We start from the raw sequence: 14,580 nt of genomic DNA, 5'->3' as shown, positions 1-14,580 counted from the left end.
TAGGATAATCAATTCAGAATCATAGAGCAGCTATTCATTCATTTAGACATACAGCATAGTAACAGGCCCTTTCAGACAGCACAGCATTCAAACCCCTATCCCAATCACTGGTGCTGTAAGAGCATTGCACTAACTGCTATGCCAACCATCCTAGCTTGCTGGAGTGCATTTTAACAATGGATTTCTGCACTTAATGTTGGTGAAATAAAATTGATAATATATAGTCCTTTTCATATCCAGGGCACTGAAGGATTACATTTTAAATGCATCTTCTGTTTTGTAAAGAATTGTTATTGCAAATATGCAGCTGCTTGCATAAAAGGAACCCACTGATAGTCTGTAATATTATCTTTGTAGTTTTAGTTGGGGAATAAAGAAAAGAGAAAGCCATCAATGAGGCCAGCATGCACTGCAGTGCAGAAACTCAAATAATTTAGAAAGTACCACAACATGCAACATACAGAATCTTGCAAACTGGTATTCCAGTTTTTAATCTTTTCATGAGGGCCCAAATATTTCAAATGCTGTAATTTTAATGTGATCTTTTACAACCACATCTTTTAATGTGGTTGATTGCAATAAATCTACTTGTGTCCCACACATCTATCAATATCATTTAAATTACTAACTTAAAATCTTTTTTTGCAGTGTAAAATCCTTTCACTGTATTGCCCCTCTGTATTTCTGAAACTCTTGCCTGGAATTTCAATTGTACATTGGTGTTGAATAAACACAGAAGAATTTTTTTAAAGTGCAAAATTTGATAGCAACCACTTCTGAGTGATTTTCATTCCGTACCTTCTTATGATCCTAACAAGAAATTACGTAATTCCTATGCAATACTCTTTCTGGGTTTTTCCCAGTGGAATTTAATATACATTGTCCGATGATGGTTAATTGACAGAATCTTACTCCTCCAACTCAACCTGAAGCCTGCAGTACAAGTAAAATTCTCATCTCTATCCTAACTGTTCCACCAATCCACCCAATTCCACCCTCCTCACTCCAGATCACCCCATGAACATCCAAAAAAAGTGTCAATGCTTCTCCATCTATCCATAATCCTTGATGCAGAATGTCAGTCCTCATTCCCAATCCATGAACTCTGATATCCTCTCCCACCAACCACATACCCAATCATTTTTCCCTTGTAAACTGTAAAACGTTGGTTGCCACTAAAAATTTCTTTTGGCAAGTTAGTCAGTGCCCCAAATTCCTTGCTATTAATTCCTGATGAACACTCCCTTTTAATAATATCAAACATTTTGGTTATTTACCCTTTTTAAAATTCTACCACTTCATGCAACAATTCCAGTTACTTCAGGCCACTAATGTGCATCTTCTTCTTTGAAGATCTCTAATGTCCACCCTTTTCTTTCATTATCCAGCTAGCTCCACTACACACTACATAATGAAAATGCTGAATTACCAAAGGAACTGTTCATACTAACCATCTGAGACTAGTGAAACAATATTTATTTATATGTATAGATAAATACATGTTCTGCATTATTGTTTGCCTGTGTATCTGCATGTTTTGCAATGAGGAATGGAGAACCCTGTTTTGTTGGGTTGTACTTTGTACAATCAAACGACAATAAACTTGACACTTCCAATGGCTTTAGCGCAGGAAGGAACCTGGGTAACATAGGCTCTCTGGCTACCCATTTCATTATCCAGGTCATCATTATACCAGGACTTCACAAATCTGCATTTACCATTAATGACAACATTTGCTAAAAGATATGTACATATCACAAAGCAGCAGCTAGGAGACTTTAAAAATAAATCTTGCTCTATCTGATTCAAAGGCAAAACACAAAGAACATTTTGGATATCGAATTTTTTAAAAATTATGGGGAATCAATCAAGCCTACCTTGATTCTTTGGACTGGATCTGCAAATTGTTTGATTGAAGTGTTTTTCATCAATTCTATATTTTCTGGTACCTTCAGCATCCAGTAATTTTCCTGGGAGGAAACTCTGCCCTCCCAGTTCCTCAGATCCATACAGAACACCCCTTTTCCTAAAAACAAAATCAGCCGTGTCAATAAATATAGGCACAAGCAGACTGAATACAATATTATTCACTGAATTGAGATACTTTCTAACAATATGCACTGAGTGCAGAAAAGTTTTTTGCTAGCTATTACACAAGCTGCCTATTTGACATCACTTTTTCTCCCCACAACTGTGAAAGATAAGCAAAACCCTGAAAATTGTTTACTATTGATAGTCAATTCAAAAATATAAACAAAGAACAATATAGCCATGAAAGTATTCAGCATGCAACCTACATTATTCATGATAAAAATAAGAATAGAAAGAAAATGTGGTAAACAAGCCATACTTGATTTACAGAAATCACTTCCATGTAAGATGTGGGGGAGCTGACACTATAAAAGACTAAAAAGCTGAAATCTTAATGTAATATTCCATTTCACTGTTATTGTAATGTTCTTTCTTATGATCTGTGTCTATAGGTAATATCAGTTTGTACGGATTTGAACAAAATTTCCTTGTGGATCACTCAGCATTTGGAGATAGGTCTTCATATTTTGGCTCTGCATTCACTGGAGAAGCACAGATGTAATTAAACAACTTGATTTAGCCATTTATGACAATAAAGAAACACGATTACAGAGTACAGGTAATGGGATCAATTGCTCCTTACTTTAATGAGGAACAAAACAGATGGTAGGCTTAATATTTATAAAAGGGTTGATTTCTATTGGCATGACATTGTGAAAGACCCAGTGAAGACTGGTGCTTTTCAATCCTTCCAGGTTTTGAAAATGAACTTCCAGATAGAAAGAAAGTATAAATATGGGAAACAACAAATTTGTTAAGAGGCCTCTGCAGTACTGCATAATTGCCCATGAGATTAGTTGATTCCAGAATTGACTACAAGCGTTTGTAATTTTCTCCTTTTCAAAAAGGTGAAATATTTGCAGATGATTCCAGCAAACAGTGAGTCAAACATTACAGGATATTTGGAGGAAAGGCAGAATAATAAAATACTTTGCATGGAGAAGTTTTTCACCATCTATAGAAACCTGACAGTATGTGGGTTAGATGAGGTAAACAAATTATATGTATTGAAGGAGTAGATAAATTAGTACTTGAAATAATTGTAGAATATACTGATGGAACTGCAAGAGCAAACTCTTGCAAAACCAATGACGGACAAACCAATGCTCCAGCTAAATCTCCAACGAATGTTCTGCTTATTGTAGTCGGAATTGGGATGAGGGGGGTGGGGGAAATGTTTGGAAACAAAGTTTCTCAGACACTATGCAGAACAAGGAGGCAGTGTCTGGAACAAACACTGCTGGATGGGAGTGGGGGGGTGGGTGGGTAGGGAAGAGGGGAGGAGTTGCTACTCAAAGGTACAGAATATGTAACTGAATTAGAAGGATACCAGGAAGGAGAGTTTTACTGGCAAAAGAAGGGAAAAAGTCCTTTTGTTTGAAGATTTTCTGTGGAGACTAGTTTCTAAAATTTAGACACGTTGGAGTTCTGCGATGTTATGTTGATGACTAGATTATAGTCGACTAATTCATGTTCGTCAGCACTATATTCATAGTTCACACAATTAAAGAAATATCTTCAACAGTGCCCCACTCAGAAATCTTTCTTGCTGTCATTCATTGATTCATTTCAAATGTGCCTATACCAATTAGCAAAAAAAACTTATCTCCTATTACTGACAATCATTAAACATTTGATTGACAATACTCCTGATTATCCACCATACAGCATTTACGCCTTTCACCAATATATTTAGTGGCATTTCTCCAAAGTTAATGATGATAACTTGAAGAGCCTACACAGCCATTTCTTGAAGCATGGAAAGTCATTTAACTTCATTTCAAAACTAGTTTTTAAATTCAAGCAGTGGCTAAAGATCATGCTCTGAACGTAATGGCAGTGTTACTGTATTAGAAGAAAAATAAACAATAAAGGTGCTTAAATACTGCATTACTTTGGTAGCATTTTAAAGGTTATATTGACTTAATATTGAATTTATTCTTGCAGCACCTTAAAGCATTGCTAAAACTTCACCCATCTCAAGAGAACTTAAGAATTCAAAATGTAATGTTCTTGATATTAAAATGGTCAGAATTTTTCCACATATATATTCCAATTGTCAATAATTTAATGTAATATATATTGATGATCGATTGAATTTAACATCTGTATTGTTTCCTATTTGTTTGCATGCACACACACTACACAATATAGTAATGAGCAAAAAAGTTGCTAAAATAACTCAGAAGGTCAAGCAGTATCTGTGGTGGCAGAAGAATAGTTGACATTCACAGATTGGACCCTGCATCAGGACAAGGTGCATCAGAATTTTGTAGTGAGTTGTTATTACGTACCAAACCAAAGACAATTGTATTTTTAAAACAATAATTTATTATTATTAATAACATAACACTTCTTACTTAACTAAACTTAGCACCACTGTGCGCGTGTGCTTGTGGAAAAAACAAAACCATTATAGTTCAGGTATAATTCTGAAGAGATGATTTTAAAGTTCAGACTCAGAAAGCTTTTGTTTTGAAACTCAAAGTATTGACTGCTGTTCAAAAGCAATTACAGAGTAAGTATGTGGCATTAGATTTCTTTGCGTTGTTGCTCAAAAGCAATTGTGAAGTATTTTGAAACATCAAATCATCAGATCTCTTTAAAGCTCACAAATTTCTTGTAGAATAATTTTCAGAACAATGTTTCTTCAAATGAGTGATTTATTCCTCTCTTGCACGGAGGTTTTGGAATCTGTGTTCCACACGATGAATCTGTCTTCTTTTCAAAAAGAGTGAGGTGGCTATTTTCTTCCACGATGATTTCACAAACCCAGGCAAGGACTACATCATATCCATCTGCTAAAAGTATTATCTGACCCCTTAGATCCACTTTAAAAGTATGAATCTAAAGTAAAGGACTCTGGCATGTCTGCCCCATTACATCAGAAGTCAGTTTTGGTTTGCACAGGTGTTTCTCTTAGCAAATACTATTGGAGAACAATCATAAGACTTTCATGACATTTTATAGTTTTGAATCAGTAGTCAAACGGTCTCTTAGCAAACAAGCTTTCAGCAGAACAATGCATTAACACATTTTTCGACTTCCAAAAATGGTATCTCTCTGAGTGTAATTGCGGGTCTGAAAATATGCCCTGCATCTTTACTAAGATAATATATATATTTTAACTTTAAAGATTAATTTTATCACAAATCGGTCACAGTCCTTTAGAATCATAATGAAAAAGTTTTGTCTTTTCAAGGTATATACCTGTGAGAACAACAACATTGATCTCCTCTTTCGATTTCTGAAGCTGGTCTGGGACTCGCAGATTACAGAATATTGCTTCTTTTGTCAATCCACCTAGCAGTCTTTAAGAAAATATATAAAGTGTCAGTTTAATGACAATGGATATTCATTTCTTTAATTTTAACTTATCGAATTGTATTTTCATTGTTTTTGATGTAGATACTGGCTTAGGTGAAGTATTCAGAAGAGATTTTGACCGATTCCTGATTTAGCCAATACACAGGGCATGAAACAATTAGTTACATTATGAAAATGAAGCCAGGTAACAGATTAAAATATGATTTTTAAAAATAACCATAAAATTACACTAAATGATATTCCTGAAGCATGACTCAGGGAAATTCTGAGTACACCTACATAAGAAGTTTCCAATTCTATATTTAATCTCATGGGAAACTCCAAATGGATATTGTGCATTTATTCAGATTCCTTCACTGAAGATTCTCAAACTTCTACAGCTGTTTTCTTTTCTTGTCCTGAGTGTTGGCACAATGGAACCAATTGGTTACATTGTTTCATACCCTGTGTTCTGGCTGGTTGCATCATTATCTGGTATGGAGGTCCAATGCTCAGGACAAGAATAATCTCCAGAGGGTTGTTAACTCAGCCTGTGACATCACGGGCACCAGACTTCCATCCATCCAGGACATTTACAAGGGGTGATATCTTAAGAAAGCAGTCTCTATCCTCAAGGACCCCCACCCAGGTTATGCCCTCTTCACTCTGCCAGGTACAGGTCCAATCTGTGAATATCAACAGTACAAGGTCAGCTTCCTCCCGCTGCCATCAGATTCCTGAATGATCAATGAACCACAGACACTGGGTTATTTTGACTTTTTGTGCACTATTTTTTATTGATTGTTGTAAGATGGTTTATAATATGAATGTTTATCCTGTGATGACGCTGCAGCAAAATTTCATGACTTGTTCATGACAATAAATTCTGATAAGAAGGCAACCAATTATTCTTTTCGGAGACAAAAGTAAAAACTACAACAGGTCAAATGACAACGAAGCATAAAAGCAAGGGAGTGGCAGGGAAGCTGAAAGAGTGGTGGCAGAGGATGGTAAAGGCTCAGGACTCGTGCTCAAGTAAAATGACAGTGGAAATAACAATTATACTCTTACTGAATGCTACAATAAGCACAGATTCTAAAATTTAGAATATTTCATGTTTCAAATACTAGCATATTGTTTAAAAAATGTAAAATACAAATATTTTCATTTTTAAATTTGTTTCAGCAATGAAGTTCAGACAGTTATAATCCTGAGATCTTGCACCAGAAAATTAAACAACTCCAGCAAAAAGTCAAAGGCAGGGAGAGAATTGTCAAAGTTTTGCTACAGTGTAGCAATGATCTAAACTCCTCTTCAGAATGAAAATTGTTAAATAAAGCTGCAGTTAATTACCTTTTGTTAATTACTCTTGGGTATATGTGGGTGGCAGGAAAATCAGGAGGGAGTTAATGAGCATGTAGAATAGATGGATTGCTCTGGGAGCCAGGAGAGACTTGATGGGGCAAATTGCTCCCTTCTCTATCATAGGAAAATATGAGGGAATATACAATGAGAAAATATATCAGCATTTTGGCAATTGTGCACGTAGTGGATAATTGTCAATTCTCAAATCCAGCGCTCAAGATTTTAATTTGGGAACTTGCTTTGGTCTCATGTACAGCGACACATTATTTCGCCCATCAATTGATTACTTTGCAACTTTCTTAAAAAAGATATCAATAATTAACAAAAAAATATTTCCCTATGTACAATGGAAGAAATCATGCCATTTCTTTTATTTTGAACACATCAGATCTTCCATTTATTTTATTATTAATTCTTGATTAAGAAGATATGTTCTTACCTTCACAAATGAATATGAGGAAATAATTATTCAGGGTAATAACTGAATCATAATCACCTAAAATTTCAAGAACTTTTACAAAATATTCTTCCTAATTTATTTTCTTTTAAGCACTCTTACACTGTAAAGAACAGTTAGTTCATTCACATTCCATAATCTTCTAAATTTGATGTTGAAATAATATGTGACTAAGCATTTAATGTCTCTGGACAGCACTTTCCATAGAAATAAGGATCATTTATAATTATAATCATTTATAATTATAATAAGCTCATTAAACACATGGTTACTTTGCAACAAATTATCATTATTTTAGTACTTTGGAGTGGAAAATAGGGGGAAAAAAGGGCAGCAAACCCCATTTGCATTCTTCCCAATAATTACATTTCTTTTTTTATATAAAAAGTGTAAAACAACTTCTCTTCAGTGTGATTTTGCCTCTATAACTTAATTATTAAAACCTGGAAAAGCATCGGCTTTAAATTTGTTTACAAAATAACCACACTTCATTATTTCAGACCAAAAATACTGCAGATCAGTAAAGGTTGTAACCAACTATTAAATATTGCTAACAGTGAACTTACCTTAGCTGTAAAAGAAACTTCTGAAAAGCTTGCATTTCAAAAAGTTTCTCTTTATTTTCAGGAAATTCTGTTGGGCCACATGCTTGTTGAACCTGGACCAAGCGATTTTCTAACTTCATCATCTTTATACTTGAACCTAATAACAGAATATCTATATAAAATTGTTTGAAACAGAACAGAACAAAAACTTGTATTTATACTTTTCACTCTTTAATATTAAAAAAAACCATGCATATCGTCCTGGCTTTGTAGTTTGTTACCAGAGGCCTGGGGTTGATACTTGATCAAATCCCATCATAATTGTAGAATTATAATTCTGCTGAAAAGCTGGAACACAAAAACTACCAGATTATTGTGAAAAATATTTCATCCTATTCACCCATTTATAAAATGATGACTTTTAGCTCATCTGGCTAATTGCAAGTTCAGCTCCGCAACAACGTGATTGATCACTAACTGCCTCCCGAAATAGATTAGTAGACTAACCGCATCGTGATTGCATGTTCACACAGAAAAAGAATAAAATTGGGCAGACCACCAACAATGGACCTCAGTAAGTACCAAATAAAACAGCGTCTTTGTTCCCAGCCTCTTTGATGTTGCAGGTGCTCTTCACAAACATTGGGGGAAAAAAACCTGCTGGAGGAATTCAGCAGGTCAGGCAGTTTCCATAAATGGAAATAAATTGTTTTTATTTTGGTCGAGACCCTGCATCAGGACTGAAAATGTAAAGGGGATATAGCAAAGAGGAGGCAAGAGCTGGTAAGTGATAAATGGATGATGTTGTTGAAGAGCCAGAGAACTTAACACCCTGACACAAGATGACACTGAATAATTAGACAATGCTTCCTCACAGCCTTTAATGCATCCTGTCTCATGACAGAACAGACCTACAAGAAGTTGTAGTATGTGTTACATAGTCATAAAGAAGTTGTCTTGGACAGTTGCCTATGAAGGATGGGCAGTGCAGCTGCTCGGCACTAACATGTGGGTGACTCTGCACCCAGTCTGGCACTGTAACTACAGGGCATTGTTGGGAACTGCCAATACCTGCACCATGCGTTGATAGTTTGCATGGGTTCTCTCTTGTTACCTCTTGCCCGTCCTTCCCTGACCTTGGTTGTGCAAGTCCAAAGGCCACTGGATTTTTATGCATTGTTAAATCTCAGAGACAGATTAAAAAATGGGGAGAGAAAAACTTAAACATAACTATTAGATGGTCATGAGACAAGATAGGATCCAGACAGTCTGTCACTAATTTACTGGGGACTTGCAGCACCTGGTCAATCGCCAGTTCTCACTATGCCAGCCAAGGGGAGTCCTAAGCTCACATCTCAGTGCGGAGTAGCCAAGGAGCTTGCATCAGTCCAGGTTGACAAGAATGCACAAATAGATTTCTGTACAAGTTGAATTTTGTGCAAAATACAACTTGGGAGGCGAACAACATTCATAGATGATAAAAGCCTAAGAGTGAAAAAAAAACACTAAGGTCTAGTTATCCAAGCAATATTGCAAGTAATAGTACTGCCATGAACATTCAACACAAGTGCCTCACAGTCAGTGCAGCAGTTATATCTATTTAGATTTTTAATACCTGTATTAAAGAGAATTCTGCATTACCATCTTCCTCTTCCACGTGTTCACTAACAGCTTGAGAATGGCACACATCTCAGGTAACCATTTCATAATTGAACTCACTAATTGATTTTTTAAAATCACATCCACCTCCTATTATTCTCAGGAGGAGGGGAGCACTCCCAGGCTATAAGACAGACAGGTCCTCTCTTGATAACCTAAGCTCCATGCTGTTGGTTCAGCAGCAGAAGGTAGGCATCACTGTGATTATGTATATAAATATTATCTCTTCCCAAAATGAAATAAACTCTTTGACAGAAGTTGGAAACTATGAGGAAATAGGGCTGACCAGATTGCTTAAAATAGAGTGGCTCTATTTGGAAATGACTCTGAATGAACAGCCAGCCCCCAGAATGTCGGGCAGCAGAGCACAGAGGTTGTCAATTACAGGGCAAGTGACCTATTAAACAAATCAATTTCAAAGCAAACAGCATTGAAAATACATTTCATTTTGAGAAAATCAATTTTTAGTAACATGATGCTGGGAAAAATGTTTCGCGATTAAATTTTTAGGCCCAAATCTGGATTTGAACTATAAAAGTAAACAATTTTATTAGGTTCTTGACTTGGAAAGCAGAAGTGAGGCTCTCAGACTCACAAGAATGTCTGAAATCTCCCTGGCTTTGGTAGTGCCCTTCTTAGTAGCCAAGATTATTGCAGGAACACTCCACAAATGAACCCATGGCTTCTAGGTGTTTAAAGTCAAGCTGTTTCCCAATAACTTTTCACTTCAAATAGGGGAGAAATTGCAGATCTACATTTAGAAGGGTTAAAAGCATCTCACAGAGAAGTCAATGTGTCTGGTGTTGGGATCCTGTAGGATATGGGGATTCTATGTTTGTTGTGTCTGGGCGCAGAGGGGGCCAGGGCAGATGAGCGGGAAATGGAGGAGATGCGGGTGAGGGCTGAGTTGATGGTGGTGGAGGGGGAAACCACGTTTGTGGAAGGCGGCAGATATTTCCGGAGATATAGACCGGAAAGGGGAGAGTTTGAGATCAGGGTGGAAGTTTGCTGCCAAGTGGATGAAGTTGACAAGCTCATTGTAAGTACATGAGGCAGCCCTGACGTAGTCAGTGATATACCAGAGAAGAATTGAGGGATCTTGCCTGTGTAGGCTTGTAGTTGGATCAATAGAAAAATTGAGAGGGGATGCAATCCTTGCAGGGGACAGGATGTGAGAACAGAGAAATTGAGAGAAGGGGATGGAATAATCTGTTCCCAAGATGAGAACTTCCAGAGCCGTTTCCAAGATTAGGTCTTCCAGTCCAGATCTTCCAAAATGTCTGCCTTCTTCCACAAATGTGGCTTCCCCTTTACCACTATTAACTCAGTCCTCACCTGCATCTCCTCCATTTCTCACTCAGCCACCCTCACTCCCTCTGTCCCCAATTCCAACAAACACAGGATCCCCTCATCCTCACCTACCACCACACACCAGCCTCTGCATCAAACACATTATCTTCCATAATGTCCAGCACTTACTACAAAATCCCATCACCAGACACATTTTTCCTTCTCCTCCTCTCTCTGCCTTCCGTAGCGGTTGCTCTCTCTGTAATTCCCTCATGCACTCATCCCTCCCCACCTATCAACCCCCTCCCCCACCTTCCCCTGTGGTCACAGGAGGTGCAACGCTTGCACCCACACCTCCTCCTTCATCACAGTCTGAGGCCCCAAACAGGCTTTCAAGTGAAGCAACACTTCACGTATATCCACAGGACTGATTTACTGCATCTAGTGCTCCTTTTGTGGCCTTCTCTACATCGGAGAGATAAGTTGTAGATTGGAGATCACTCAGTTTCTCTATTCTGTCCACCACAACAGAGACTTTCCAGTAGCCAGCCATTTCAATTCTGAATCACACTCCCACCCTCACATGTCTGTCTCTGGCCTTATGTACTATCCCACCCTGACCAGCCACAGATTGGAGGAACAATACCTTATTTTCCATCTGGATTAACATCTACTTCTCTGCTTTCTGCTAAACTTGCTCAGCTTTACAATCTTTCCTTCCCTCTCTACCCACCCAGCTATCCCTCCTCCCCCTGATCGCTGGTGTCCCTTCACTCCCTTCTCCTGCCTTTGCCACCCTTATCTTTTTGTTCAGACTCCTGCCGACATTCTCCCATACCTTGACAAAGGGCTCTGGCACCGAAACGTCGGTTATGCATTTTTACTTTTGCTACATAAAGGACAAGGTCTGACCTGCTGAGTTTTTCCAGCTTTTTTGCTTTAATCAAAGTGCCTACAGATTTTCATGAGTATATAATCGCAAGTAGTCGAACACATCACTGGGACTTGTCCCCCAATGCTGCTGACAGCAATGAGGAGAAATTCAAATAAATGAAGCATGAACCTCCTGGTCCAACGTATTGTTACACGTCTATTTTTCTAGTTAGTAATCATTGCAAAGTCTGAACAGAGATTGACGCAAACCACACATCATTCAACAAAATCATGGTAAAGGACCACCTCTCCACCTAAACCCCATCTGCCCACCACCCCCCCCCCCCCCAAGGGGCATTCAACACCATAAATAAAGCGGAATCATCACCGTGCCAAGCCAACTGTTCTTACCTATCTGCAAACAAGACGCACCGTAAATTCCCTTTACTCTTTAAAAGCCCACGAGGCACCGGAGAACGATATTGTTTCGCAGGACAGTAACTGCGAGACTTCGAGATTGCAACTCGCCAGATCGTGAGGAAAACAAGAACCAAGCACGTGGAAAATAACTTTGCGCAATTGCATCCGCACATTTGACCATGACAGCTGCCTGACCACGCTTCGTCCAGTAAATAGGGCGGAAATAGACAGCAACTTGGCATCAGGTGAATGCCCATCCCAATATATCAGATGAAGCCGAGTTAACAGACGACACTCAGAACTTGTGCCCCACTCCCCCTCCTAACCCTAATATGCCCCACTCCCCCCACAACCCCAAGCCCCACTCCCCCACAACCCCAAGCCCCACTCCCCCCACAACCCCAAGCCCCACTCCCCCCACAACCCCAAGCCCCACTCCCCCTACAACCCCAAGCCCCACTCCCCCTACCCCTACAACCCCAAGCCCACTCCCCCTACAACCCCAAGCCCCACTCCCCCTACCCCTACAACCCCTAGCCTCACTCCCCTACAACCCCTAGCCTCACTCCCCCTACAACCCCTAGCCTCACTCCCCCTACAACCCCTAGCTCACTCCCCTACACCCTGCCTCACTCCCCTACAACCCTAGCCTCACTCCCCCTACAACCCCTAGCCTCACTCCCCTACAACCCTAGCCTCACTCCCCTACAACCCCTAGCCTCACTCCCCCTACAACCCCTAGCCTCACTCCCCCTACAACCCCTAGCCTCCCTCCCCCTACAACCCCTAAGCCTCCCTCCCCTACAACCCCTAGCCTCACTCCCCTACAACCCCTAGCCTCACTCCCCTACAACCCCTAGCCTCACTCCCCCTACAACCCTAGCCTCACTCCCCCTACAACCCCTAGCCTCACTCCCCCTACAACCCCTAGCCTCACTCCCCCTACAACCCCTAGCCTCACTCCCCCTACAACCCCTAGCCTCACTCCCCCTACAACCCCTAGCCTCACTCCCCCTACAACCCCTAGCCTCTCTCCCCCTACAACCCCTAGCCTCACTCCCCCTACAACCCGTAGCCTCACTCCCCCTACAACCCCTAGCCTCACTCCCCCTACAACCCCTAGCCCTCCCACCCCTAGCCCCACTCCTCCTACAACCCCTAGCTTCACTCCCCCCTAGCCCCACTGCCCATCCCCTATCCTCCTACAACCCCTAGCCTCACTGCCCATCCCCTACCCCCCTACAACCCCTAGCCCACTGCCCATCCCCTACCCACTCCCCTCACCCTACACCTAACCCTACCCCCACACTACAGGCTCGTTTAATCAGCTTGCTCCTGCCCAGACCACCCCAAAACCGACGTTTTGGGGCCACGGCCCTGGCAGCAACTATCTCCCTGCCGCTCTCCGGGTTAATCTCACAGCCCGCCCCGCCTCGGTGGCCGCGCCCCTCAAAGCCCACGGGCGGCCCTCCCGCGAGGGGTGGGGGGCGCAAACGGCGGGGCGTCCACCACGTGCTCGCTCGGCTTTTGTCGTGTCCGCACCCCTTCTACATTGCTATCAGACGCCTTCCTCACCACCTGTATCCTGTTTACATCTCACTTTTTCAGGGCATGTGCCATGCGGTTATTGATCCGAAATAGGAGGTCTGATTATTTTTTTGATGCCCAGCCTGGAGAAGTAGAAGTAGCCCTTCATTAAATCGCCATTAAATCAGGTTTATGTAGCAGGGTCTACGTTCTAGCTCAAAGTTAAAGAAAGAAACAAACCTCACTCTAAGGGAATGTGACCGGCACTGACTTCATCAAGGGGCAGCTCTGCCTTTTATAGGCAGCCCTCGCGTCACCACCAGGGCGGGGCCGGCTGCCGATTGGCTGTCCTGGATCCGGGAGCCCGGATTGGACCCCCCTTGCAATCCGCTGGCGGTGATTGGCTGATTCAACGGCTATTACTGCGGTCTCTGCGAGCGGGGCTCTTATTCCACGTGCTGTTTGCTCGCTCGACGGCCCTTTCCTGTGTCGGGGCCGCTACGCTTTCTTATTAAATCACTGGAGAGGCCGAGGCTTTTATTCGCAACGGACGAGGATCCCATCCTGGGTTGTGACTCGGGCTTTCTGGGGAAGGGTCATGGTGTGGAGGTACAGTCACAGGAGGGGGCGAGCCAGGTAATGAGGAATACAATACAGTTCCGTGGTTCACCACATGTTGAGCAGTTTAGTGAATGTAATCAGCAACTAAGTTTGAACTACCCTCCAACGTAGAAGTTTATGATTTTAGCCCTGAAAGATGAGCCCTCTGCATTGAATTCAATTCACAAATTGTTTTGTAGGGTTGCAGGAGGGGGAGCTGGGGGTTGGAGGAGGGGAGCTGGGGGTTGGAGGAGGGGGAGCTGGGGGTTGGAGGAGGGGGAGCTGGGGGTTGGAGGAGGGGGAGCTGGGGTTGGAGGAGGGGGAGCTGGGGGTTGGAGGAGGGGGAGCTGGGGGTTGGAGGAGGGGGAGCTGGGGGTTGGAGGAGGGGGAGCTGGGGGTTGGAGGAGGGGGAGCTGGGGTTGGAGGAGGGGAGCTGGGGGTTGGAGA

At 41.4% G+C, this 14,580-nt stretch overlaps 1 protein-coding gene across 8 annotated transcripts in view; it reads right to left on the bottom strand.

The window, feature by feature from the left end:
• The window catches only part of LOC138744139 (uncharacterized), a 121,307-nt gene extending 107,467 nt beyond the window's left edge, over positions 1–13,840 (bottom strand). For 5 of the 8 annotated variants that reach the window (XM_069899771.1, XM_069899764.1, XM_069899772.1 and 2 more), the window contains exons 1-4: positions 13,774–13,840; positions 7,786–7,921; positions 5,302–5,402; positions 1,878–2,026 (exon numbers count right to left, since the gene is read on the bottom strand). In XM_069899771.1, the coding sequence (XP_069755872.1) occupies positions 1,878–2,026; positions 5,302–5,402; positions 7,786–7,907 (372 nt within the window). In that variant the 5' untranslated portion in view covers positions 7,908–7,921; positions 13,774–13,840. The other 3 variants (XM_069899765.1, XM_069899768.1, XM_069899766.1) reach the window with 3 other exon arrangements.
• Positions 13,841–14,580: the final 740 nt, after the last annotated feature.

The sequence above is a fragment of the Narcine bancroftii genome, chromosome 10 (genome assembly GCF_036971445.1).
Source record: "Narcine bancroftii isolate sNarBan1 chromosome 10, sNarBan1.hap1, whole genome shotgun sequence".
NCBI classification, from domain to species: Eukaryota; Metazoa; Chordata; class Chondrichthyes; order Torpediniformes; family Narcinidae; genus Narcine; species Narcine bancroftii.
This window is presented reverse-complemented; position numbering and strand designations above follow the sequence as displayed.